Source organism: Diospyros lotus, chromosome 9 (assembly GCF_014633365.1).
Source record: "Diospyros lotus cultivar Yz01 chromosome 9, ASM1463336v1, whole genome shotgun sequence".
Lineage (NCBI taxonomy): Eukaryota > Viridiplantae > Streptophyta > Magnoliopsida > Ericales > Ebenaceae > Diospyros > Diospyros lotus.
The window spans coordinates 37,157,106-37,184,784 of NC_068346.1; the positions used below are offsets into that span (position 1 = coordinate 37,157,106).

At 40.0% G+C, this 27,679-nt stretch overlaps 2 protein-coding genes across 3 annotated transcripts; both read right to left on the reverse strand.

The window, feature by feature from the left end:
* Nucleotides 1-535: 535 nt before the first annotated feature.
* Nucleotides 536-23,182, reverse strand: LOC127809602 (polyadenylate-binding protein 2-like). 2 transcript variants are annotated; one of them, XM_052348515.1, is made up of 6 exons: nt 23,015-23,182; nt 22,807-22,912; nt 16,045-16,115; nt 1,487-1,678; nt 1,255-1,382; nt 536-1,121 (listed from the first exon to the last, which is right to left on the reverse strand). In XM_052348515.1, the coding sequence occupies exons 1-6, from the start codon at nt 23,060-23,062 to the stop codon at nt 1,073-1,075; spliced, it is 594 nt and encodes a 197-aa protein (XP_052204475.1). In that variant the 5' UTR covers nt 23,063-23,182; the 3' UTR covers nt 536-1,072. The 2 variants fall into 2 exon arrangements, with proteins under 2 accessions (XP_052204475.1, XP_052204476.1); XM_052348516.1 differs by having other exon boundaries at nt 23,021-23,175.
* A 481-nt stretch (nt 23,183-23,663) lies between these two features.
* On the reverse strand, nt 23,664-27,679 carry LOC127810315 (ABC transporter G family member 1-like). The gene is made up of 8 exons (XM_052349719.1): nt 27,279-27,679; nt 26,610-26,692; nt 25,588-26,052; nt 25,395-25,481; nt 25,163-25,288; nt 24,831-25,028; nt 24,647-24,733; nt 23,664-24,561 (listed from the first exon to the last, which is right to left on the reverse strand). Exons 1-8 carry the CDS (start codon nt 27,520-27,522, stop codon nt 23,857-23,859), a joined length of 1,995 nt encoding a protein of 664 aa, XP_052205679.1. The 5' UTR covers nt 27,523-27,679; the 3' UTR covers nt 23,664-23,856.

Here is a 27,679-nt window from a genome sequence, read left to right on the forward strand (position 1 = left end):
AATTTTAATTTTTAAATCAATTTAATTTTTATACTTTAATTTTTTTATAATAATTTAATTTTTTTATTATTTTAATTTTATTCTTATAATTGTATTTTAAAATTAATTTAATTTTTGTATTTTTATGTATAAAAAATAAAATAAAATAACAAATTATATCACACTGTGTATGTAAAAATATAAAGATTAAATTAATTTAAAAATATAATAAAAAAATAAAGAATTTAAATTATCAAATATAAAAATATAAATACAAAAATACAAATTTAGCCATAAATCTATCTCCCAATTGAAGCGTGGGTGCGGTGTGGGTACCCTGTGCTCTGCTCGGCTGTGCTGCCCTTGCACGGCTGGCGCTGCTCAGTGCTAATCATTGAGACATCCGTGCATTGCATTGCTAGCCATAAATGCTATTTATACTGCACTTTTAATTATTTTCGTACATTAATATGTTATATACTTATATTAATATAACATAAAATAATAATAATAATAATAATAATAAACAAACATTTTTACATGAAACTATCATAAATTACTGTTCATCTCTACTGAATAATATTAGTTAAATATAATATATATTATATTTAAACATCATAAATAAATGTCAAAATAACATTTGCTTGGCCCGAAACATCAACACAAACGCCGATGCATGGATATAATATGCATGAAACTCGGGCAGGGGCAGCCTGGGGCCGTCTTCAAACACTCTACCCAAACCAGATCATTGGGATTTATCTTTTGTGCAATAAGCTCATCAGAGAATCCACGATGGAATACAAAGTCAATTTAACTAAAACCCAAAATCAAAATATGCTTTCAGATTCACCACTCGAAATCATGGTACGATCAAGCACCCATAGTTACAGTTCCCAGCAGCAACCTCGACTAAATAACCCTTTGGCAGTCACCCCCACCACCCCCAAAGACACATCCAAATATCCATCCTCATCTTCCCAGATTAATTTCATTCATTGATAAGGGAGGAGGGCAGACAACACCAAGATATAATTTTCTTTTTTTTCCCTCAACTGACAAGACCTTTTCTGTCTCAAGTAAAATATGAATTTCAGAAATATGGGCTGTACCGCATTGGCGTTCTAAACCTAGGAGCCTTCCTGTAACAGACAAAGTAGACAAGATAAATTTACCTCTGTCAACAGAAGATGGCCAGTAAGGGGAGAATTGGTTGGTCTAACCGAGTTGATAAGAGCAAAATAAACTTAGAACATGGATCGTAGATAATCATACCCATATCCATATGGAGCATAGAAATAAGGTGGCGCGTATGCGCCCCTGGGTTGGAATCCCATGTAAGGGTTTGGACGGCGAGCCCTGAACTGCTTCATCCCAGGGATATTAGTCCGCTTGGCTGATACCTGAAACACAATTGAAAATCTCACATTGATTAAAAAAAGAAATGAGTGAACTGATGATGTTTAACATGATGTTGCAGTGACATGTGGAAAGTGCAAGCTTAAACCTTCAATTTACGACCATGAAGTTCAGATTCATTCAGAACCAGAGCCTCTTGAACAGCTTCTGGTTCGAGAAATTCCACATATGCATAACCCTTTGGCTGGCCATACTTGTTGGTCCGGATAGTAACTCTATTCACTGTTCCACATGACTGAAAATGCTGCTGCACTTCTTCAGGGGTACAGGAATAATCCACCTGTGGAGAAAGTTCTAGGACATCAAATTTCTATGTGAAATGAAATTGTTAACAAGGGAGCACTGGAATTCGATCTTTAGATAGATTAAAGCCACTCTCAATTGCACCCACTTACGAATAAAATAACAGAACAGAAATTAATCAAATAATCAACAGAATTGAAAGCAAATAAGAACAGAATTGCAAACCACACAAGACACCAATTCTTTATCCTGGTTCAGTTCATTCTTCGAATGAACCTACATCCAGACTTCAAACACCCACTGAGAGCAGTCTTCTTTTATTGAAAAACAATCAGAACACAGCCTTTCTGAGTACAATCTTTCTCTCACCCGAGATTACAAAGGACTACCCACACTCTAGCCTTTTCTCTCAATAGAACAGAAAGCACTCGCAGAATGTTATGAGCCTAAACGCCTACCCCCTGCCCCTTACTTATAGACTAAGTGGGCAGACAACGGGCAGACAACCCTATACAAATGACTGGGTTTAGATATTACCGGTTTTACCCCTTAACTAATAATAAAATTACAGTTGAATAAAAAACCATCGATCTAATGTAGGATGCTTGACACTTGACTGCTTTCAATCAAATCACTGAATCTACGCAAGGCAAACCTTTAACAGAAATCAATGAGACTAAGCTGATAGTGAACTGAGCAACCATTGCAAGTTTGTAACATGATCCCATATCATCATCAGGGCGAAGAAACTTCAGTCAGGTAAGCCAGTATAGTGCAGGTAGTCTACTAACCGAGACAAAGAAACTCATTACAACTACTTAAAAATATGCATTTAATCCATTTAATTGGCATGAGCAAAATCCATAAGGCATCTACAGTGGCAAGTAACGAGAGATATTACGTGATTAACAGAGTGTTTTGCTTGATAATTAAAGAATGAAGTTGTAAATTCTCCAGAATTGACAAGGGTTTAATTGGATATTTTCAGATTGAGAGAAGAAGAGAGAGAGAGAGAACAAGAGAGAGAGACAGAGTGTAACAGAAAGGAGAGAGAATGTTTCAGAATATGCTCATTCATGATCATTAGGCTGAGGCAGTACATACATATATATATACCTGCAGATGCACGACTGTTAACCGTATACCCCCAATTAGCATACAAAATTTTATAATGACAATTCTACCCCTTAGGAATGTGACAAAAACTCTCCCCCTCAAAACATTTCTTGTCCTCAAGAAATCACAAAAGCTGGGCGACTCGGGGAAACTGTTTGAGAAGGTCGGGTAGGTATTCCCAAGTTGTGTGATCAGGGTGCAGTTGACTCCACTGCACCAAAACTTGGGTGAGGGGTATAGAATTCTGGTGAATGACTCTTTTCCAGCACTGCAAGGGGCTCCTCCCTTGTTGCTGCATCCTCTTCCATGTGGGGCAGGTTCAAGCTGGTTAATTCTATAGGCCCCACGGATTTTTTTAACAGTGACACGTGAAAAATGGGATGAATCCTCACTCCTTCCGGTAACTGCAGCCCGGTATGCTACCTTCCCGATCCTGGCCAAGATAGGAAAAGGCCCATAATACTTGGAACCCAACTTTGACATAGAGTCATAGAAAAAAGCTGTTGCTGAAACCGTTTAACCTTCAAATAAACCATGTCACCCACCTCGAAAGTTCTCTCACTCCTCATATCCACCATCTGTTTCATCCGGTTTTGTGCTACTATCAACTCCTCCTTTATCACCTTCAATTCTTCTTGTCATTGCTGTAAATACTGGTCTACAGCTGTATTGCATAACAGCAGGAATTAAGTGGGGCTTATATCCAAAGAGGGCCTCAAATGGGATCTCTATAAGGATTGGTGGAAGTTTGAATTATATCACCATTGGGCTAGTGGCAACCACCTGTTCCAACTCTTGGGCTTAGAAAAGCAGATGCATCTTAGGTAAGTCTCGAGGCATTGATTCACCCTTTTGGTTTGTCTGTCAATTTCGGGGTAGTATGCCAACATGTGCAACCCAATTCCCAATTGTTTGAACAGCTCTCTCCAAAAGTTGCTGGTAAATACTGTCCCTGTCCGAGATGATGGATGGGGGCAGCCCATGTCTCTTCACCACAGAATCCAACAGCAACCTTGCTACTACGGGGGCTGTATAGGGGTAAGCCATGCTTATGAAATGGCCAAATTTAGTTAGCTTGTCGACTACCACTAACACAACACTCTTCCCCTCTGACTTAGGTAGACCTTCCACAAAATCTATAGAGATTTGCTGCCACGCCTGCTCCAGAACGTCAAGTGGCTGAAGCAGGCCGGGATACGGTAGGATTGGCAATGGTTCGGTTTGGTTTCGGTTTTTGCCAAAACCATAACCAAACCAAACTTAAATTACTAAAACCAAAACCAAACCATTACCCATTTGGTTTTAAAAATTTAAAACCATAACCAAACCATTTGGTTTCGGTTCAACCATGGTTTTTTTAGTCTAATCCATATCAACAAACAAAGACAAATAGCATTCATAAAAATTTTTGAATTTCACAACAAACAAAGATAAATTCTAATAAAGTTACCTTATTCTTGCATAAAGTTACAAAACTTATTGGATATAAAATCACATTTCCAAACCTACAATTGTTAAGATCAATAAATTAATATATGCATAATTAAATTGTAATTTAAGCTAAAAAAATTAGTTAACGAAAGTTAATACCTTCATCAACAACATTAATATATTTTTCGTAAATTGATCCATATCCATCTGAAATGAATGAGCCAACTCCATCTAACAAAATTATAAATATAAAAAATAAATTAATATGAAGAGCGATGAGGCAGAGAGCGAGAGGCAACGAGGGTGAGAGAGATCGAGGGCGAGCGAGAGCAAGAGGGGCCGAGCCCTAGCTAGAGCAAGAGAGATCTAGCGAGGGCGAGTGAGAGCAAGAGAGATGCAGAGAGCGAGGGCGATTGTCGAGCTCGCGCGGAGGAGCAAGAGAAATAAGGCAGAAAAGGTTAGAGAGATTGAGGGCAAGCGAGAGCAGGGGCCGAGCCCTAGCAAGAGCAAGAGAGATCCAGCGAGGGCGAGCGAGAGCAAGAGACATGCAGAGAGCAAGGGTGAGGGCGGGCGAATGAGCGAGAGGCAGCGAGGGTGAGAGAGAGTGAGAGTGAGGTTGAGAGAGGAAGGAGAAGAGAAGGGGAGAAGGGTTTGCAAGCAAGGCAATTGGGCTGGGATGGGCTAGCCTCAGGTTGGCGGGGTTGTATATAATATATATTATATATACATATTATACATATTATATTATATATAATATATTATATATATTCGGTTCGGTTCGATTACCCACCATTCGGTTTGGTTTCGATTCGGGTTTTGGTTTGGTTTTAGTGAAAACCAAAACCAAACCATACCCATTGAAACAGTGTTCGGTTTTTTCCCGAACCAAACCATTACCTAGTCAAACGGTTTTTAACCGCATTGACCGGTTCGGTTTCGGTTCGATTCTCCACGATTTCGGTTGCAATTGCCATCCCTATGATACGGCACATGCTCATGCTTGCAACGCTGACAAAACTGGACACTCCAAAACATACTTGGTTACATCTCTTTTTTGCCCACGCCAATAAAACAGCTGTCTTACCTTGTGATAAGTAACATTTAAGCCCAAATGACCCCCAATAGGTGAGTGGTGCAAGGATTGTAGGATCCTTCTTTTTAGCTGTTCATCTTCTCCTATTATCAGCCTGCCTCCCTTTGTACCTCAATAACCCGGATGACAAGGTATAACTATCCTGATTAGGGGACTGAGTTGCGAGTTGAGCCACAAGATCCTTGACCCATGTAGCTTGTTCATACCTTGCTGTGACCTCCTTCACCCAATCAGGCACCAAAGTCGAAATAGCTTGGTAACTATTGGGATTTTCAGCAAGAAATTCTAATTAGTTTTGAAGATTTCTTAATAAGTTCATATCGTATTCCTAATTAGTTTCCTATTTAGTTTGTAATTCTATTTCCTAGTCAGTTTCCACTACTTGTTAGGCAAGGAAACCTTAGCATTGGTGAACAAGAAAAACAATCTATAAATAAGATGTTTGGCTTGTTATTCAAGATGTGCAAATTACTTTTGAGAAACCAACGAGAGCTAGGAATTAGGTGTAATTGAGATTTGAGTTTAGAGAGAATATTGAGTTTTGTAGTTATAAATTTTACTACATAGTGATATATTTCCTCTGTCATTCTGACGAACGTGCTTTTTCCCTTTTAGAGTTTTCTACGTAAAAATCTCATCTTTGAGAGTGATTGGATCTTTTGTTTTTCATCTTATTTTTCAACAAGTGATATCAGAACTTTTGTTATCAATTGCCTAGTACATAAAAGATATGTCAAGCATGATAAAGTTTGATTTTGAAAAGTAATCAATTTTGGCTTGTGGCAAATACAAATCAAGGATATCTTAATCTAATATGGGTTACACGAGGTGTTGAAGGGAAAACCAACTCCTGAAGGCTTTGAAAAATCTGGTAAAGTGATCTGCTAGAAGTGCAAACAATCCAGTCATGTGAAAAGAAATTGTCATGCTGATAGAGCAAGTCTGGCAAAGGGCTCCAAAGATTGCGACGCTAGAACTTCGTCTCTCAATTTTGTGGGAGATGAAGATCCTCTAAAGAGATGGATACATCCCCATGGCATGTTGCTAGACCACCAAAGTTGCCATGAAAGAGTATGTGATACTTCTAGCAGGTCCACAAGTTTGCACACACACATTGGCTTGGCGGTGATGCAAGGTGTGTGGTGGAAAGGATGTCAATAGCTGAAGAACTCCTAAGGAAGCCAAACATGGGGGTTGCACCATAGTTTTCTAGCAAGGTACTTTTCGACATTGTGGCATGAAAATCTTAGGGCGGTATGTGCCTAAGTGGTTGTACCTTTTATGGTGGGGTACGATGATCTTGGTGATAGAGGTCATGATGATTATCAATAATAGATAGTCATGGTTGTCTCTGGAGAATGGACGAATGTTTTTAGAAATTCTCGCTGAGGTGGTGATTTGTTGGAATTTTCAGCGAGAAATCTTAATTAGTTTTGAAGATTTCCTAATAAATTTCTTTCTTATTGAGGTAAGGAAACCTTAGCCTTGGTGAACAAAGAAAATAATCTATAAATAGAATGGTTGGCTTGTTATTCAAGGTGTGCAAATTACTTGTGACAAACTAGTGAGAGCTAGGAATTGGGTGTAATTGAGATTTGGGTTTAGAGAGAGAATATTGAGCTTTATAGGTATAAATTTTACTATATAGTAATATTTTTCCTCTGTCGTCTTGACAGACGTGGTTTTTCCCTTTTAAGATTTTCTATGTAAAAATCTCTTATGTTTGAATGTGATTGGATCTTCTGTTTTTCATCTTATTTTTCAATAGTAACTCCCTTGTTTCTCATTCCTTGATAGTATATCTGCCACGGTATTTTCTTTCCCTTTCCTGTATTCTATGGTATAGTCTAACCCTGACAGCTTAGTAACTTCTTTTCTTTGCAACTGTGTGTAACCTCTGTTGCAACAGGAATCAAAGGCTCTCATGGTCAGTTTTTATCACAAATCGGTTTCCCTCCAGATAGTACCTCCATTTGTCCACTATCAATAACATTGCAATAAGTTCCTTGTCATAAATACTTAGTCCCAAATGCTTCGAGGCTAAGGCTTGGCTAAGAAAAGCCAAGGGTCTTCCCTCTTGTTATATCTAGGGTTGCTGGAACTAATTTCTTGGATAGAAATTCTACCACACTTACTCTCACACACTCACGGATTTGATCTAAGGAACAGATTTAATAGAATCAACATAAAATAAAATAGAAAACAAAATTAAACCAAACAAGAAGCACAAACCACACATCCACAAGAACATCAAGATTATCCTGGTTTCATGCCATGTGAATGGCACTACATCCAGCCTCTAAGATCCTCTTGAGAGCAGTCTTTATTTCCAGAAAATGATCAGTACAGCAGCGGCCCTTCTCTCCCTTCTATTCCCGAGCGCCCCAATTGTTTTCCCCCAAGATTACAAAGATAACAGCCCTAGCCTTTCTCTCAAAAACAATCAACACTCGTTACAAACAAAAAAAATGAGAACTCTCTCTCCATTTGCTACTCCTTGCCCTCTATTTATAATAGTGGGTGGATGTCCCAATGAATATTATAGATATTTACAGTTTAACCCTCAAACTATAACTAATTACAATTTAGGTTACAACTTCTATCTAAAATCTTCGAAAGGAACTCTAGCAAACTGACATCATTCACTGCTACTGCCATCATCTTCTTCTTATACCATATACTCGAGACAACCTTTAACACCTCTTGTACCAACACTGCACCCACCCCCGTCTCGCATGCATCCGTCTCCAAAATGAAGGGTTTAGTAAAATCCAATAGGGTTAGTATAGGGGCCTATGTCATGACGTTCTTTAAGGTGTGGAAGGCTACCTCTGCCCTTGGATTCCATCCAAAACTGTTCTTTTTGAGCAATTCAATTAATGGTTTACTTATAACTCCATAATCTTTGATGAATCTCCTATAATACCCTGTTAAACCCAAGAATCCTCTTAGGTCTTTGACTGTGTTAGGCCTCAACCACTCCACCATCACAGCAATCTTACTCGGGTCTATACTTACTCCTTCAGCAATAATTATGTGGCCTAAATACTCCACCTTCCTCTCAACAAAGGTACACTTAGACCGCTTTGTTGATTAGATCTGAGTATTTTGAAGGTTATTTCTAAGTGGCTCAAATGTTGGTCAAGAGATGGGCTATATATGAGAATGTCATCAAAAAAGACAAATATGAATTTTCTTAGATAGAGGTTAAAAATGTGGTTCATTAAGGTTTGGAATGTGATAAAGGCATTAATTAGGCCAAATGGCATCACTAAAAACTCATATAGGCCTTCATGAGTCCTAAAGGCGGTCTTGGGATTTGGGAATATCTGTTAAGACTCATTCGGATTTGGTGATACCCTAATCTTAAGTCAAGCTTGGAGAAAACAATGGCACTAGCCAACTCATCTAGGAGGTCCTCTATTATTGGGATTGGGAATTTGTTCTTGATAGTTAGGGAATTCAATTGGCGGTAGTCAACAAAAAACCACCAAGAGCCATCTTTTTTCTTGGCTAGAAGAACAGGGGAAGCAAAAGGATTTTGACTCGGCTGCATTATGGATTTGGTCAGCATTTCTTTGACCAGTCTTTCGATCTCAGCCTTTTGAAAAGGAGAATACCTATAGGCCCGAACATTTACAAGTTTCGTGTTGGGTTTCAAATGGATGGAATGGTCAAGGAATCTGGTCGGGGGTAGGCTAGAAGGTTCAGCAAATAAATTATCATACTTAATCAACAAGGAATGTAAAGGGTCACTAGGTCATACCTCGTTGAGTGGATGTAATGTGGCAGCCGTTTCCAGGCCTGAATCTCCTTCTGCTGCTGCCTTTCCTCCTGCATCTTCTTCCTCAATCCCCAACTCCATGGCATATAGGGAATGTAGCTGGGCAATGACAGCTTCCCCATACTGAAATAATTTCTGCATCCTTTGCCCCGTCACCATTTTGCATTCTCCCTCTTCCCAGCTCCCTGTTAACGTGATCCTTTTACCTGCCCATCCAAAAGTTACTTCCAGTTTATTGAAATCAAAAATCAAAGGGCTCACTGTTTTCATCCAATCCACCCCTAGCACAATATGGCAGCTGCCTAACTTCAAAATTCGCAGATCCATAGTGAATTCATGACATTGCATCACCCACCTGAATGCTGGACATTTGAATCGACTGACCATTTTGCTGCCATTTGTGACCGTTAACATGTGACACTATGAGTTTAAGGCGGTATCCTCATCTAGGAAGCTGTGTGTGCTTCCGCTATCAATGAGGATCATCACTCTCCTCTTCCCCACTGATCCCTTCACTTTAATTATCTTTTCGGATGGGCAGCCCTCCAAGGCATGTAAGGATATCTCACCCCCTTCTTCCCCAATAGCTCCATCCTCCGCAGCCTCCAAATGACAGGCTTCTTCTGCTCCTCCTTCCTCCTCTTCTTCTTGGCCTTCCATTTGTAGGAGCTGCTTTCTACATTGATGACCGAGGGAATACCTCTCCCCACAGCGGAAACACAGCCCAAGTTGCCATTTCTGTTCCATTGACAGGGACTTCACTGGAGTTGCGTTAGGATAATTCTTTGGAAGAAAACTCCCTTTATGACCTATCTGTTGGCCGAATTTAATTACAGCTCCTGCCCCACGCTGCAGGCTGCCCCCTGCATACCCTCTGGCTGCATTCCTTTGTTTCTTACACACTGCCTCTAAGGCCAACTCCTGCAGCTGTGCCTTTTCGGACATCTTAACCAAGGGTCAAAGCTCATCACTTAATCTGCTGATGAAGCTCGATACAAAATACTACTCATCTAAGGTAGGTCAAGAAACCATGAGCAGCGATTTAAGTTCCATGAATCTGTTTTGATACTCCTCAACCGATCTGGTCTGTCTCAAATTGTGGAAGTCTTCCACTACATCAGCCATGGTTCGCTCTCCAAACTGAACACAGAAAGCTGCTACAAACTCTTCCCAAACCAGCACCGCCCTCCAGCTGCTCCACCCTTGGAACCACGAGTTGGCCACATCATTCAAATAGGCGGCAGCTACATTCACCCTCTGGCCATCTTCCACCCGGTAATGGTGGAAGAAGCACTTGCAGTGCCGGAATCTCCAACTTCGTTATAGCCACATGGTTCAGGTTTGTCACAGGATGTAAAGGAGGCCAAATTTTGCTGTGGATTTTGGTTGCTATTAATTGTATTCTTTTACTACTTTTAATTGTAAGCTAGTACAGCCAGGTATAAAGGAGACTAGAATAGGATAAAATAGTTGGTTATAAGAGAGGTGATGTGGCCAGGTACTGTAGGATTCAAGAGCTTATATAGTTTGCTCTAGGGGTGCTGTGGCAGCACCCCTAGAGCAAACTATATAAGCTCTTGAATCCTATAGTAAGAGGTATCGAAAATCAATCAAGAAATCTGATTTCTTCTTCTCTCAAACTTTTCTCTCTTGAATCTTTCTCTCTTATTCTCTTCTTCACTCTCTCCCATTCTTCTTCACTGTTCTCCAGAACCCCTTCTAATTCACACTGAATTAGACGAGTTGCTATTGGACAAGTTGTTATTGTCACAGCATAGCAGTAACATTTGGTATTAGAGCTTTGATCCCGACAAGAAGCTTTTTAGCGACGTGAGAGATGGCCGAGAGGACTCGCATGAAGAATATGGAGTCACAACTCCAGCAACTTAATTCGGCCATGGAGGAGTTCCAAAACAGGGTGGATCGATTGGAATGGGGCTCCAAGAAGAACTATGATGCGATAGGCAGACTAGAGCGGAGGCTAGAAGGTGGAATAAATCAAATGAGGGAAAACATCAACCAAATGAGGGAGGAGATGGGAAACCAACTTCAACAGTTCATGTTGATGTTTTCCCAGCAAAATCAAGTAGGAATGGTCCCTGACTTTCCCCCTAGAACTAGAACAGAATCGATTTTAGATAATGAGAGGGTGAATAGAGGAAATCGAACATCTGAAATTGAAGGAGAGCAGGAGAATGAGGTTGAAACTATGACAAGAAGAGGTCGTGAGGACTAGGTTAATCCACCTCAACCGGGGTTCCTCATGCCCCGGATGGAAATACCCTTGTTTGAGGGAACTAATCCTAGATGGTTGGTTAGGAAGTATGAAAGATTGTTTGAATAGTACAATGTACCTGAGGAGAGAAGGGTAGCTTTGGCTGCTACCTACTTTGATGACATGGTGGATGCATGGCTCTAAGGATGGACCCGAACAGGGGAGAATTATACATGGGGGGAATTTACTGAAAAGCTATGTGAGAGATTCAAAGAAAGGAACATGTCGGATACCACAGAAGAGTTCAACAAGTTAAAGCAAGTTGGGGACGTTGGGTCATACTTGAGGAGGTTCGAAGAGTTGAGGTCATCAATGAGTAACCATGACCCTCACCTTGTCTGAAACATATTTTGTTTCTAGCTTCCTTAGTAGCTTTAGTGAGGATTTGAGGCCTATGGTGAAGATGATAAGACCGCGAACAATGGAGCAAGCAGCCGAGAGTGCCAAATCGCAAGAGTTGGTAGTTGAGGCCCTAATGAAAAAACAGAAGTAGAAGCAAAAGGCTATATCCATGGGGAATTGGTAGCAAGGGGTTCAATAGAGATTCGATCAAGGAAAATGCAGGGGGAAGAAATTTTGGAGGTCCATATCCTAGGGGGAGGCCAAATGAACCAAAGAAGCAACCTAGTGTGTGTTACAAGTGTGGAGATAAATACTATCTCAGGCACCAATGCAAACGCCAATTGTTACTACTAGAAGGAGATAAAGAGTAAGGACTAGAAGAGGAAGAAGGAGAAGTGGTAGAAGGTTTCAGAGAAACTGGAGGAGAGGACGATGGAGAGATATCTCTCCATGCACTCAAAGGAATCACCAATAACAAGATAATCAAGGTTGAGGGCAAGGTGAAGGAAGGTAGTTTGTTAATCCTTATTGACAGTGGAAGCACCCACAGTTTCCTAGATGAGAGCACTACCAAGAAACTCAAGTGTCCACTCCCAGGCACACCGCCTCTAACTGTGACTATTGCTAATGGAAACCGAGTATTGAGTAACTCGGCTTGCCTTGGATTCATGTGGGAAATGCAAGAGGAGAAGTTTGAGGCAGATCTCAAACTGCTCCAACTAGGGGGGGGTGATGTTGTTTTAAGGGTAGATTGGATGAAGGGGGTGAGTCCCATAAGCTTCGACTTCAACTGAATAGAAGTGTCCTTTGAAAAGGGGTATCAAAAATCAATCAAGAAATTTGATTTCTTCTTCTCTCAAACTTTTCTCTACTTTTCTCTCTTCAATCTTTCTCTCTTATTCTCTTCTTCACTCTCCCCCGTTCTTCTTCACTGTTCTCCAGCAACCCCTTCTAATTCACACTGAATTAGAAGAGTTGTTATTGTCACAGCATAATAGCGACAAGGTTTGCCAGGGGTCCTTGCCAAAAATTTTCTGATCGTTCATCCATGCCCATCAAGTTGGTGGCCGATGGTCTGTCCCTTGCTCCAATCAAGATTGGGGTCGTGGTCAACCTTGGAGGAAAGTCCACCAGAAGGCTAGCATTTGGCAGCCATGAGAACAAGCTCAAAACGATGCTCAACTATTGTCTGATTCCAGCAACTTCATCCCGAAGGCCCCGAACGCATTCTAGTTATTATCCAATTTTGGCGACTTCATCCCAAAGGCCTCAAACATTGCCTCGAAGGTTGGCAACTTCCTCTCGTGTGGCAGCACCTTCTGCTCTCATCCAACCCAACTCCTCCTGGGTCTGTTGTAGGCCAACATCCATCAGATCCATCTTATCATCGAGCTGCTCTTGGTGTTGTCGATACCCTACTCCAAAGTGTCTAGGAGTGTTTCAAAGTGCTTCATCCCCATTCCTTCTACCATCATCACCTCTCCCAAACGGTCAGAATCTCCTTCCGATCAAGGTGGACAGCTCTTTGTGACACCTGGTTGCTTCACCAACACGGGTCGAAATTGCCTTCCAACCAAAACCACAGCCCACAGCACCTTCCAATCAAAGCAACAATTCGTTGCACCAACGCAGGTCGAATTTGCCTTCCGACCAAACCAAACCGTAGCACCTTCTGACCAGAACCGCAACACCATAGTCATGCTCCGTAAGAAGCTTCGTTGGTCTAGGTTAGGCTTGTCTTCCAATCAAAACGGCAACAACCCACAGAGCTCCAGTCAAAATCGCCTTCTACTCTGATACCAATTGTTAATTCTCCAAAATTGACAAGGGTTTAATTGGATATTTTCAAATTGCGAGAAGATGCAAGAGAGAGAGAGTAACAGAAAGGAGAGAATGTTTCAGAATATTCTCATTCATGATCATTAGGCTGAGGCAATACATACATATATATACTTGTAGATGCACAACTGCTAACCGTATACCCCTAATTAGCATACAAAATTCTATAATAACAATTTTACCCCGTAGGAATGTGACAGAAGTCGACAAAGCATACTTGACATATGAAATAACTCTAGAACTTTTAATTTACAAATCTAGCCAAGACAACAACTTCCACAAGAAGAGCTCTCATAGTTCAACCATAACAACTCCCTTGAGTCAATGACTCTGGAGCATCATAATTGGGGAAAACCCAACACTTTCACCAATGTGCAACCAAAACAACAATGAAATGGAAGTGCATTTACACCACCTGCAAATCTCATGTTGTTGTTGCCAAATACAACAATAGAAACTTGTATGGAGTGAGGGAAATCGTCGTCTGAAGCTGTATGGGATATTACCGATCAAAGGTACAACCGCTGAACAAGCTAGAGAGGGAACCTGGCACGAAGAGCTAGTCTCTCGGAGAAGGGGCACCTTTCGGAGAGAACTAAGTTAACTAACGGCTCTCGGAGAGAAGTCACACAGCGGAGAGAGATGCCTCGCGAAAAGACTTGGTCCCACAGAGAGGGTTGGCTAACCCGATTCTCGACTCTGATGAGGGCTCTTAGATAGGATCTAATACACCTCTCGGAGAGGGATGTATTGGCTTCTAAAAAGAGTAAGGACCTCTTTCGAGAAGGTGCTTAGAGGGGGCCTCAGAGAGAATAGGGGTTCTCTTAGAGGGAACACGATTAGCTTGGCCTCAACCTCCGGAAGAGCTACTGCACAAGATGAGAGTTAGAAGGCCTTGCGGGAAGAATCTCCAGCGAAGACCCTCCGACGATCAAGTCAGTAGGCAGGAGAGAAGGAGCCATGGAAAGAAACGTAAGGATTTCAAAAAGAGAGAATAGAGAGGATATAGCTGGGTTACCAGATGCTCGGATCCCTTGGATAGTGTTGCACCTTGCCTTTTATAGTCTAAATCTCAAAGATCGAGGGAGACATGTGAGCCTCTCGGAGACCATGTTGTTGGCCTCTCCGCAGGAACCTCGAGGGGATGCCTCTTCGAGAGGTGGAATCCTCTCAGAGATATCTTGCTGATAGCCCCGAGAGACTTCTTCCCAAGAGGACTCTCTCTGAGACAAGGAACCACACATGTCAACATCCTTTGCCCAAATCGAGCATTTATGAATTCAGTAAGAGCACAACCAAGCAAGAAAATAAAGAGGTCCTCAGCTTTAGTTCTAGATAACATATTAATTGACTAAGTATGAAGTTTAAACTATTGACAACGGGACCTAATAATTTTATCAAGTTTTTTTAAAAAATAAAAAAAATATATGTAAAGCTTTGCATCGAGAATTCCCAAGTGATTGGAAGCGGCTAAAATAAACTAAGTTAGAAAGTCTAACTTATATAGCATATTATGAGGGGTATATTAGAGAATGTGTTCTCTTTGAATGAGTCCTTGCAATTACCGCCTATATGTCTATAAATAGAAGGCATAGGAAGGCAGTCGCATCATTCATTTCACATTCTGTATACGAGTTTAGTGCTGTGAAACTGAGAGGAAAGGCTTGTAAAAGAGATTTCTTTGTAATCTCATAGAGCGGTGTACTTGTGTGATAGAGAAGAGGATTCTTGTATTGATTTCAAAAGGATTTCTAGTGGATTGCTCTCATATCGAAGAGGCAGGATGTAGGATTGCTTACAGCAATCTGAACCAAGATAAATCTTTGTCTTCTTGTGTGGTTTTCTTGTCTCTTTACTCTATTTCCATTATTGTCTTTAATTCTGATTTATATTTCTGTGGTTGGGATTGGTCTCGGGTGTGTGGTTGTGAATTGGCTGTGTTTGAGAGATCCTAGTGCTTCTAATTGTAACATAATATCTCCCAATATTTACTGATTCTGTTAAGTGAGCTAATCTACTACCCCCAGCTTGTCCACTATCTACATTCTATTCATTCCATTGAGACTAACAAGAGAAAGAGATATAAGTCCAAAGCCACTCACCCAAATTGGACACTTGAATCCATTAGCTACTTAATAGTGTTTGAAGAAGTTCATATTTGACATAGAGAGAACTCCTGGCTCTCACATTGTTAGGTGACAAAAATCTCCGTGTGGCTACATTCTGGCCATATAATTATATCCTGCCACCTGATACCTAAGTCATAGTTCATGCGAAGGCATGCCACTAATATAATAACCATTCTTGCAGCTAGACATGTATAAATCTCCAGCAGTGTTAATAATCATAGTTGAATCATGATAATATTGAACATATTAATTGATTTGAGTATTTGACAAGCAGCAAAAACTACAATGGCAACATTCAGATTAAGCGTCACCAATATGGAAGATACAGCAGTTCATACAAAAATTACAGAGATGTATGTGCAAACATTAACCTAATGCAGAAAAGAGGTCTCACATTGCCAACAAACACTGAACGAGAATCTACTTCCTCTTTGTTTGCCTGACTTGCTGCTGCTGTGGCAGGATCTGATATTATATTGAGGGAAACAGGTCAATCAATAGCACAAAAAATTACAAATATGTATACATGATTCAGTATCACACTAACTATCCTCACCATCATTGTCATACATATGAAGAAGCATGACAAATCCACTAACATGAGATAAACAGAAGGAAACGTATAATCTTCATCCCATCCTCACCATGATCTAAACCATTTTATTAATACATCAATTCCATCAAGCCAGTAATGTGAACCCACCATGTGTTCAACTTCACAAAATCCATTTACAAACTCAGTTAACACCTACATTCAGTAACATGATATGCCCTCAATAAGATCAAGTTCAATGGATATAATTGTCATGTTCCTAGGGCAATAGAGGGCAATATTATAATAATGATATAATACTTGTTAGGATTACAGTTGTATTGCACATGGGTGGTTGTATTGCACATGGATGCAATGGCTGAGGCTATAAATAAGTCACTCTTGTAGGAGAAGGATCATCTTTGAATTGATAATTGAAATCTCTCATTTCCCTCTCTTGAATTCTCTCAATCTCCCTCCAATTTCTCTCTAATCACTCTCGTTCTTTCCCTCTCTGTTTTGTTCTTCCCTAACTTCCCTCGTATCTCTTCCGATCTAACTTCCCCAATTCCTCCCCAATTACTTCCTAAACCTGTTGTGAACCCTATGTTCATGACAATTGGTATCAGAGCAACCGTTCCTCGACAGCTTTCCCTATTGATTAATTTCTGACAGATTGACGCTTGTTGTCTGACAGAAGTTGATTAGAGGGCGAATTCAACTCCGGTGATTCCAACAAACATTGGCAATTAGGTTGAGATTTGAAGCTGCGATTTCCGACAATCCAGGCTAGAGACAGAGGCGCAAGGCTAGGCCAGGCAGTTGAGTGAACAATGATTTAGACGGAGGCGACGCGAACATAGGAGCGTTCGCAGTTGGTGATCTGAGGTGAGCCTATGGTTTTTTTACTGGAACCAGGTGTTTTCCTTGGCAATTATGTGAAGCAATTCAAGTGAAGTCTATAATCGAGTCGATGGTCACAACCAGTGGACAGTGATTGGGAGGGTTGCGGTTGTTGCAAGTCGGAAACAGCAGGCGGAGCAGGTTCCGTAATCCACTGCGACTTGAATATTGGAGGCAACGCTCCCCAGGGAAGAAGCAATGACTGAATTCGGAATTGAACTTGGATTTGGAAGTCGTAGTTGAGTAGAGCAAACTTGGATTTGAAAAGCAAAACTGAGCAAAGCCACTTCAGCTCGGAATTGAAGATGATGTAGGCTAGGAGAGGTTCGCAGTAATAATGAGTTGAATTTGGAGGCGAATCAGAGTGGTGCAGCAGTAGTTTCGTGGCTAGAAACGTTGCTAATCCCAGCCTAGATTTGAAGACGTGTGAAGGTGAAGCATACCTCGGCGTTGGCTATTTGATCTTCAGGAGAACTAACTAGAGCAAGGTCCTTGGCCGTGATTTACGACAAGCTAGGCAAACTCCCTAACTGCGACAGCTCTCTGCTATGTTCCCGTGATCAAATTCCTGTTGGATTTCAAAATTTGATTCCAACACACTAGGAGGTGAGTGTCGGCTAATGCTTTGGGCATGGAAATTTGAAGGCGACGGGGCCAATTGGTTTCAACAGTGCTTTCGAAGATGCCTAGAGCAGTTCCAGTTGATTAGAACTTGCAGGCGAATACAACCTCCTTGATTCCGATAGAGGAATTCTTGGCTAATTGGCCTTGAGGCAGTTGATTATCAAACTGTTGTGATGTCAATTGTGATTTTCGGCTGAGAGTCAGATTCTAGGAGACTCTAGGAGGCCAATCAAGTTGTTGTAACTGTGCAACTTCTTCCGTTCTTAAAATAGGCTGGATTTTGAAGCGGAATAACGCCTGAAATTTGCCACCTCTTGGATCAATTTCAGAGGTGACTATTGTGAGACAGATACAGAAGGGAAGTGTGGGATTCATCATGTATAGAACTCCTTCTACTTGGACTTCGAAGTATAATATTGGTGAAAAATCAGCCATGAAAAGCAGTGCACGCATGAGGCACTTGGAGCCTCAATGGCAACAGAAGAAGGCTGCAATTTCAGCTATAAATAACAGGAAACATGAGAAGGGGATTAGCCAATGGGACAAGGGAACAAGAAGCGTGGTACATGAATCGAGCAAGAATTCGGTCGGATGCTACACGAACAATTGTAGGAGTTTGCAATGATACTTACTAAGAAGTATCGTTACAGTTTTTCCGCTGAATTCTTCGAGGATTATCGTGGAAGTCTTAACAAAGAAGACTTCCTTAAAATGAAGCAGCCGAGGGAGAAAGCAAGAAGTCGAGAAGCGAATTCATTGCCCATTTCCAATGTGAAGTGGAAGAAGTATACCGGTTCTAGCAGAATTATCAAGGAGGAATGCAACATTAGTGATGATATTGGTGGTGAATGGCATTATCCAAAGGGAATCTGTAATGAACAAATTAATAGGGCAGCAAAGGAAAAGGAACAATCTGAAATTGTTGAAAGAGAAGTTCATATAGAGGGAAATTCCAACAAACACAAGGAATGAGGAGTTGTTGAATTGTTTGTATGTAATCCGGAGATTCTGACTAAAACTTCAGCCAATATTAAGGGAGTTGGCACTGTAAATGAAGCGAACAAGTCAATGGAAACTCAGGATTCCGAAGATGAAATAAGATTGGATAAGGAGATTGGTGTGAACCACGTTTTTCAAGGGCAGGAGGCTGATGACTCTATTGAAAAACAGGCTATAAATCAAATTGGGAAAGGGAACTGCTACGAAGATGGCTTCCTTGCAATTGATATTCCAGCCAAGGTTATTGTCTCATTAGATAACCCGATTATAAATCATGTTTGGGATGAAGGTTGTGATGGAGGCCTAGTTTCAACCATTAAGGAACATGTGGGACTTTCTTGTCACTTTCTATGCAACCAGTATGTCCGAACAGCAAGGGCAAGGAAATTTGAGTCCCTTACTATTGTTGGAAATGGTATGTTTGGAGGTATGTCTATGCTGGGATATCTTCTAATGTTGTGAAGGTGTGTGGATTTGATAAGGAAGTATGGGGATAGCTTTTAATTGAAGGACAGCTACCAAAAAGAATTGATTCAAGATGTATGGTCGGAAATGAGGTTTTGCAAAAGTTGGACAATGCCAACTCTCAAGGAGGGTTACAGTGTTTTGCACCGATAAAGCAAAATACTGTTTTGGAAATTCAAGAGAGCATGGCTTCAGCAAATAAATTCCTAACAAGATTTCAGCTAAGGAAAAAGGCTAAGGAAGCCAAGAGTTTTGCGGTGGAGAACAAAGCCCCTACTGCTCTGTTCATTCTTGCTACAACCAAAATTGCTGCAACAACTCCTAGATCTGACACTTCTACATTGTTGCATATAAAGGCGTTTGCGGATATCATCGCGAAGGGTGATGAAATATTCAAGGACATGAGAACCACTGCAAATTTGTTATGCATACAGAGGTTTTTCAAAACTTCTCCATCCAAGCCATGGAAGAGAAGGAAAAGGCATACTAGAAGCTGTGGAGGTTTGGCATTTCTTAGGGACAAGAAATGTTTCAAGGCGGGGGGAATTGTCATGTTCCTAGAGCAATAGAGGGCAATATTGTAATAAAGATATAATATTTGTTAGAATTAGAGTTGTATTGCACATGGGTGGTTGTACTACACATGGGTGCAATGGCTGTGAGGCTATAAATAAGTCACTCTTGTAGGAGAAGAATCATCTTTAAATTGATAATTGAAATCTCTCATTTCCCTCTCTTGAATTCTCTCAATCTCCCTCCAATTTCTCTCTAATCACTCTCCTTCTTTCCCTCTCTGTTCTGTTCTTCCCTAACTTCCCCCATATCTCTAACTTCAGAAATCAAAAAAAACTTCTGGGACACCTATCAAAAAGAAGATGACTTTTTTTTTCTAAATGAAAAGCTGTTAAAAGTGCCTAGCTTTGTTATGTAGTATGGAATGTTGGGCAGTAAAACATCAACATGTGCAAAATATGAGAGTAAAAGAGGTGAGGATGTTACTAGTGCAGTAATGCAAGAAATGATAGAACTAAAAATGAGGTTATTCATCATAAGATTAGAGAGGCTTTTATTGCAAATAAGATGTGAGAGATACTATTAAGATGGTTTAATCATGTGACAAAATAGATGCTCCTAAAAGGAGAGTGGGTGGAATGAAGTAGTCTTTAGCAAAAGCGGTAGAGAAAAATGAAAAAAAAAAAAAAAACTTTGGCAAGTAATTCTTGGGTATGATATGAGTTAGAAACGTGTCTCTGTCTCATGCATTTATCTTCAATAAGAACATACTCCAACCTTATTACAACTTAACCTTGTTTCTACTTTTATCATTTCTTTTATGGTGGCACATCCATTAGAACATTCTCATCTCCACTATGTTTATATTTTGTACATGTTGTGTCATAACCCCAAGGGCATTAGTAGTAATTGTTTCTTGTTTGTATTTTTCCTTAGTTGTACCTTGGCTAGTAGGTGTACTTCAGTCATTAGTTTGTTAGTTTGTTAATAACAGCATGGATGTAAACAGCCTATAAATAGGCTGTTGAATAGAGAATAGGCAGCTATTGATTGAATGAATCCATTCTGTTTTCCCTCTCAACTCTTATCTCCCTCTTTGTTTTGTTTGAACCCCCCTTTCTTCTCAATTTCTCCCTCTTTCTGTTCTGTTTTCTCCCTCCATTCTATTATTTCTTCTTCAAGTTCCTCCAAAATCCCATTCTAAACCCTAGGAAAACCTAGGGCTGTGACATGTTGGTGCTTCACTACCCGACATTTATGACATACAACAAGATTTGCCTTATAATTGTCTTATAGTCAGTCCAATTAATCTCTCAATTCTTTTAGATGATTGATTCAAGATATATGAATTGATTTTTCCTAGGATGACTTGATCTTCAAGTTTTACCATAACATACACACTTGTATTTTTACTAATCTTACATTCCATATATTCAATTTTCAATCCACTAAACTTAAAACCTCTAGATTCTAAAGTATTCCTCTACATCTCGAGTTTAATTTTCACGCCTTCTTTTATCGCATCTACTAAGACAATGTCATCTGCAAATAACATACACCAAGGAAACTCTGCCTAAATTAGCGAAGAGATAATTGGAATTGAAAGGTCTCAATATCTCCTGGGCATGTTCTAATATTTGGTGCCAAATATTTCCACAGAATGACATTAAAAATTGATATTCAAATCAATTTGGGATGAATCATACAAACATCTAAGCATCCTAAAACCACCTGCTGGTTCTGAATAACCTTAAACATTCAATAATCGATTGGGATTCCCAAGCACAAGAAGAACACAGGGCCTATGTTGAGTTTGCCTAGAGTTTTTGATGCGGTAGAAAATCAGTGATGTTGAAGTCTATCGGCTGGAAGTTTTAGAACAATTAGGGTTTTTAAAATAAGTGTAATTACTTTGTAATTTGGAGGGCCTAATTGTAATTTCCCATAGTAGTTAGTTACCTTGGGAATCTCGCCGTTTTCTATTTATAGGAAGGTGAGGTAGGCAGTCGATTTACTGAGAGGAGAGAGCTTTTGTTTTGTCTATGTTCGAGTAAGGAGTTTCCGTTCTTGAGAAAGAGAAAGGCGGTTTAGTCTTGTGTATTTCTTGAGAGAATGTGTGCTTGTACTCGGGGAGATAGATGAGTGTTTAGAAGCTTGGTGTACTGGTCATTATCATCCTAATAAAGGCTGTTTGAGTGGGTGTTGATTGCTGGATGTAGGTTTGCCAAAAGGCATTCCGAACCAGGGTATATCTTGTCTCTTATTGGTTTGTTTGTTTTATCTTTCTTAATCCTGTTTCGGTGCTGGTGTGTGTTGGTTTCTGTTTTCTGCAACTTTCTTTGAATTCGCAAGGGAGTTCTCTTTGTTTGGCTTCGGGTCAACAGCCTACACAGGGAATAGCATGTTTAGCAACCACTGTACTCAAATTAAGCAAGCCACCTGTCCCTATAAATGTTCAACAACTTGTATCTACAACCAATCACAGAAGATGCTGGTCATACAACGTAGTTGTAGTAAGATTCCAAAAGAACAGATGTTTTGCAGGCAATTTTTAGAAACCCATATCTATTAAAATTGTAGTTGAAAGAAGGAAGAGTGGCCTGGTAGGAGAGAAAATAGCAATTGAATATGCATGTATAATTGCATTCCCTTTCTATTTGTCTTCCCTTTGGGAAATCCAAGATGCACGAATCAGCAAAAATCTGACAAACATAGAATTGTACAGATTTAGAATATCATTTCCTTTTCTCATCCCATCATTAGGGTTTTGCGCAAATATAATTCATGAATGTGCTTATTTCTGACGCTGTGCATGCCAAAATACAAACAAGAAACTAGGACGTTGTAATCTTGTGCTTGCACTAATATCGTACACCATTTCAGTTTCTCTTTCGATCATTTGGAATTGTGAGCAAAAACGTACAATGCAATTTCATCTTCTTCTTTTTCTCGATATAATGTCGTCTCTCAACTCAAAAGAAATGCATGAACGTAGTTGTTTCTATCTCCATTTTACACATGCACCTAAACAAGAAATTTGAATGAAAGGAACAGACAAACCCTGGAAAAAAAAAAACTAAAATAGAAAAACCCTAGAGGAAGTGGGAAAAAAGGGAAGACCTTGAGCAGCGGCACCCATTTCCTGCTCGACCTTGGCCTGCATTTCACGCAGAGCAGCGGCTTCGTCCTCCATCTCCTTCAACCTCTTCTTCATGTCGTTCAGTTCCTGCTAGCACCAAAACCAAAGAAAGACAATTAAGATTAGGGTTTGATATTTCTAAAAAGATAAAAGAGAAAGAAAAATAAAGAGATAAATGATAGAGAGAACCACGACAGCTCCATCTTCTGCACCGGCCATATCGACATCGCCATCCATCTCTCGCGCGCTGTCTCTCTCTCTCTCTCTCTCTCTCTCGGTTCTGTGTCGTCCGTCTATGCCAAGGGGCAAACGATCGAAGACGATTTCCAATCGGCGCCCAACAGAAGAGTGCCAAAGAATAATAGGGGGCACTTCTGTCATTTTGTCAATTTATCAGGGTAGATTGAGTTTTAGGGCTTCTAAACTTGTTTTTGCTCTTCTCACTTTTTAACCCCCCATTTCATTTGCCATTTCACATTTTGCTCCATTTAATTTGGTACTTTTTGAATGTCATATATATAAAGAATAATGTTATAAATCATGTGACCCCTCACATTAGAGGAGATTAAGAAGATTATATATTATTATTTCCTCTACTTAACATATTTTTCAATGAGAATAAGAAATATGATTAATGAGTTAAAATTATATTTTTTACTATAAAAATGTTATGTGAACATTTAAATTTTATATTTGTGATGATATTTTATATTCATATTTCATATTGTATATCATATTAATGTAAATGTACAAGTCATTATTACACAATGTCACTAAAAATATCAAATTTAAGTATCTAAATAACATTTTCGTTTTTAGTGTTATAGTTGGAATTTCAACTCACACACAAATCATTTCTCTGGTCACTTGGTGGGAGTTAACTTACAAATTATTAAAATGATAATTGGTATGAGATTTGGTAAAACAAAAGTAGAAAAAAAAAAATCTTTAATGATGTCAACAACATGAACTTGTTGGCAAGCTTTAAACGATTAATGTGATCACCATAATCTTTTCAAGCTGCAGTAGAATCAAACTTTGGAAGCTGCATTTGTTTTTGCTTCATAGAGGGATACAGAATAAGGATTCACCGTGATCTTTTGTTTGTGCTTACAAGAAACAAACACCAGATCTCTAATTGCAGGCTTTGCCTTTTCAGTGGCCTTGATGATGAAGAAGAACAAGAGTCTGTATAACACCACCATTCCAAACAAGACGCCAAGATCAACCCATTTAGAATAACCCATCTCCACCTGTAACATATCCCTCAAAATTTCATAGCCATTGATGGTTGGGGATCCTTCCATCCGATTGTTCACGAAACTGAGCCCTTCAAACTCATTCTTGTATAGTCCTTGATATGCGTACTTGTGGAAGGCAATGTAGTACAATGGGTATTTCCAGAACACCTTGGGGAGATCATTTGGCAGCCTGAAGAATCCTCCACTTAGCATCATTAGGCCTTGAATTCCAGCTCCAGTGATCAGGCCCATGAGGAAGTTTGGAACCATGCTTGCAACAATCATCATGAGACTCTCTACTAGTGCCATGCAAGCAAAAAGAACCAAAGCAAAGTACATAAATCGTTCCTTCCCTCCGTGAAGACCCACAAGATAGTAAGCGATGGCCCCGGGAATTAAAGAGATGAGGAGCAAATATGGGACTGAAGAAAGTGTGTTCCCAACAATGAATGCTCCAGCCCCATAATGGCCGTTCAGTATTTCGCGTCCAAAGACCTGAGCATGACAGAAACAAGCAAGTTTATGTCATTGTCTTCATCTGATGAAGCCAGAACTGATAAAATCAGATATATTAACTAACCTTCATGTCCTCTACAAATGAAGGGAAACCACCTATGGCCATGATGGTCAACAATGATGCCACGAACATGAGCATTGAACCTCTTGCCTAATTTACACAAAGCAGCAGTTTTGTGGTTGTCATCAATTAATTTTTGAAAAGTTTAAAGAATGGTTTTATGTATACTTCATAACCCAAGACTTACATTAATTGCACCATAAGCAGGGCCAAGGTCATAGAAAACACTGCCTAAACCTAAGCCCAATGCAATATATATTGCGAGGCGCAACCAATAGTACCCTGGGTCACGATACATATTAACGAAAGACCTCTCAGTGAGAGTGAAGCACTGGGTAAAGAAGCTGGCTTGGCTTCCCTTCTTCTCTAGCCCTGCTGCTCCAACCTACAACATTCAAACGCCGGCAGCAAATGGTGTAATAAGGGTGACCTCTTTCTGTTGTAACATATCTAGGGTAACATACATTTTTAAGTTCTAAGATTCTCATAATTTATTTGTCGGCTTGTCATGTTGCTTACCCGTCTACATGTCTTGGCTACTTGTCGACAAATTTCTTTACAGATGTTGGATGAGGTGTAACACTCTACGAGGATATTAATTACTTCCTCAGTGGTCTTTTTTGCACCAATACCTTGTTCAATGTCCTACGATGAAAAGTTGTTATCCACTTAAGTTACATTTATTTGCACAATAGAGAATGAAAAAAAAAAATTACATTCATTTAAGACTTCTATGTAGTTGATTACTCGCCTCATTGAAATCTGTGTTGATTGTTCTCAAGTAGTGATCAGCTGGATTTTGGAGAGTAGGGCATGGAAAGCCATTCATTGCAAAAAACTAATTTTAGATAAAAAAAAAAAAGGAATAAAGTAACAAGAGTCAATAGGCATCTGATTTCCATTTTAGTGGATTGGATATAGCCAGTGACAAGTTATAAACTTACCTGGCTTGCTTCAAAAGGAGAGCCAAAGAATACTGTTCGACCCAAAGAAAGAAGGCAGAGGCTGTCAAACAGATCAAAGACTTCATTGCTAGGCTGATGGATGGATGCTAATACTGTCATTCCATCTTGTTGAGCCAGTTTCACAATTCTGCTCATAACATAGTATGAAGCAGCGCTGTCAAGGCCGCTTGTTGGCTCATCAAGGAAGAGAAGCTTTGGGTGCGTCAAAATTTCTATGCAAATGCTTACTCTCCTCTTCTGGCCGCCACTGAGGCCTTTGCTTCCCCAACCACCTATTCTTGTGTTTATAGAATCTTGCAATCCCATCTCCCTTATTGTCCTCTCTGCTCTATCTTTTTTCTCAGCTTTCGACATGGAATTAGGCAACTGGAGCTGAGCTGAGTAGTACACAGCTTCTCTAATGGTCAACGTCCATGGTAGGATATCCTCTTGCATCACGTACGCCTAAATCAATGAGAAGTGAGTAAAAAAATGGAAAGAAACGTGACTTTGCTATTTCTCTGTCTTAAGTCGATATTACAGTTCATTTTCCAAGGTCGAATCTTAACTTTTATGAGTTACATTACATTCAGATATAAGATATTCTAATCTGTTTCGAAGTATTGGATCGAGTCAAAGGCTCTGATCTGTTTCTAGCCATTGAAAAGGGGGAATCAAGATCTTCAGGCAATCCTTCCTTGTTTTGCAGGCTGATGCAAGTTAACGAGTGGATAATTTTGAAATCTGACCTACCAACATGTAATTCTAGGATTATTTGTTACATGTTCGACGAGGAGAACAACAGTGGCAAACCTTAACCTCACTGGGTAGGGTTGGGTTGACAATTTTTGCTAAGACAATCTTGGGATTATTCAGTCCACTACATAGGATAGATGAGCTCCAAATTATTTATCTGGCCCTCTTTTGTGTAAATCAGAAATGCCAAAACCTTATCCATGAGCAAATACAGCCTATACTATTACAACTGCTTGAATTTTGATATTAGATGCTAAATCTCATACCGAGGTTCCATATGCGAGCTCCTGGCTACGGCCATTAATTAGAACCTCTCCAGTTTGTCTCATGTTAGAACCTGATAACCTACCTGCAATATAGGAAAATATCACAGAGGTAGTTTCCAACTACTACCATTCAATTTTCATAGAAAATTTAAACAGAAAAAAAGAGGGATATCAGGAGAATACCGGGAAAGAAACTGTTTCAATCGAGCAAGTAAAATGAGAAGAAAATAGATGGATATTAGACAAAGAAATCTGGGTTTTTTCTCTTCCATTCTACTGGAGATACAACAAAACCACCGAGTCTTTAATTCCACAGACACCGGGTGAATTAGCTGCCAATATCTCTATCCATGATCATAATTGCACATATATGTATCACAACTGCTAAATCAAATTGGATACTGAACTTTCTAAATCTACTAACAACAATGGGTACCCGATCCAGCAATGGCAGTTGCTTCACCATCATCTAGCTTAAGGGGAGTGGCTCAATAGTTCAACAACTAAGATATTGGATATTGACATTTCATACATAAGTCATCCATAAAAATGAAGTGTGAAAAAACAAGGGATTCAATTTTTGTTCCACTCTACAAGGTGGCATATACATTTAAGACCATAAACATGATTGGAAAACACTGGATCAAAAAGCTGGAGGATTATAATTACCGGCAAGTGCATCAAGAAGGGTGGATTTGCCACAACCCGAAGGACCCATAACGGCCAGGAGCTGAGCAGGGCTGGCATAGCCAGTGAGTCCTTGGAGAATGGATTTGGTGCCATCTTTCCCATTGGAAACATTCACGCAAAGGTCCATCCATGTCAAGTAAACAGCGTCATTTCCCTGTAACCAGGGTTGTTGATTCTCATCGGAATAATGACACTCATCGGGTAATCCGGCACTTGAAGCCATGCGACAAAGGTGTCCTCCTGGCTTTGGATTTCCCAGAGAGAGAGAGAGAGAGATGGAAGAAGGCCAAAGTGGGTGGTTGTATCTTGTGAAGGAGTTTGATTCTGTCGAAGGGCTTGCGTTGTAGAAAGAAGACAAAAGAGCATTCTCTGGATTTAAG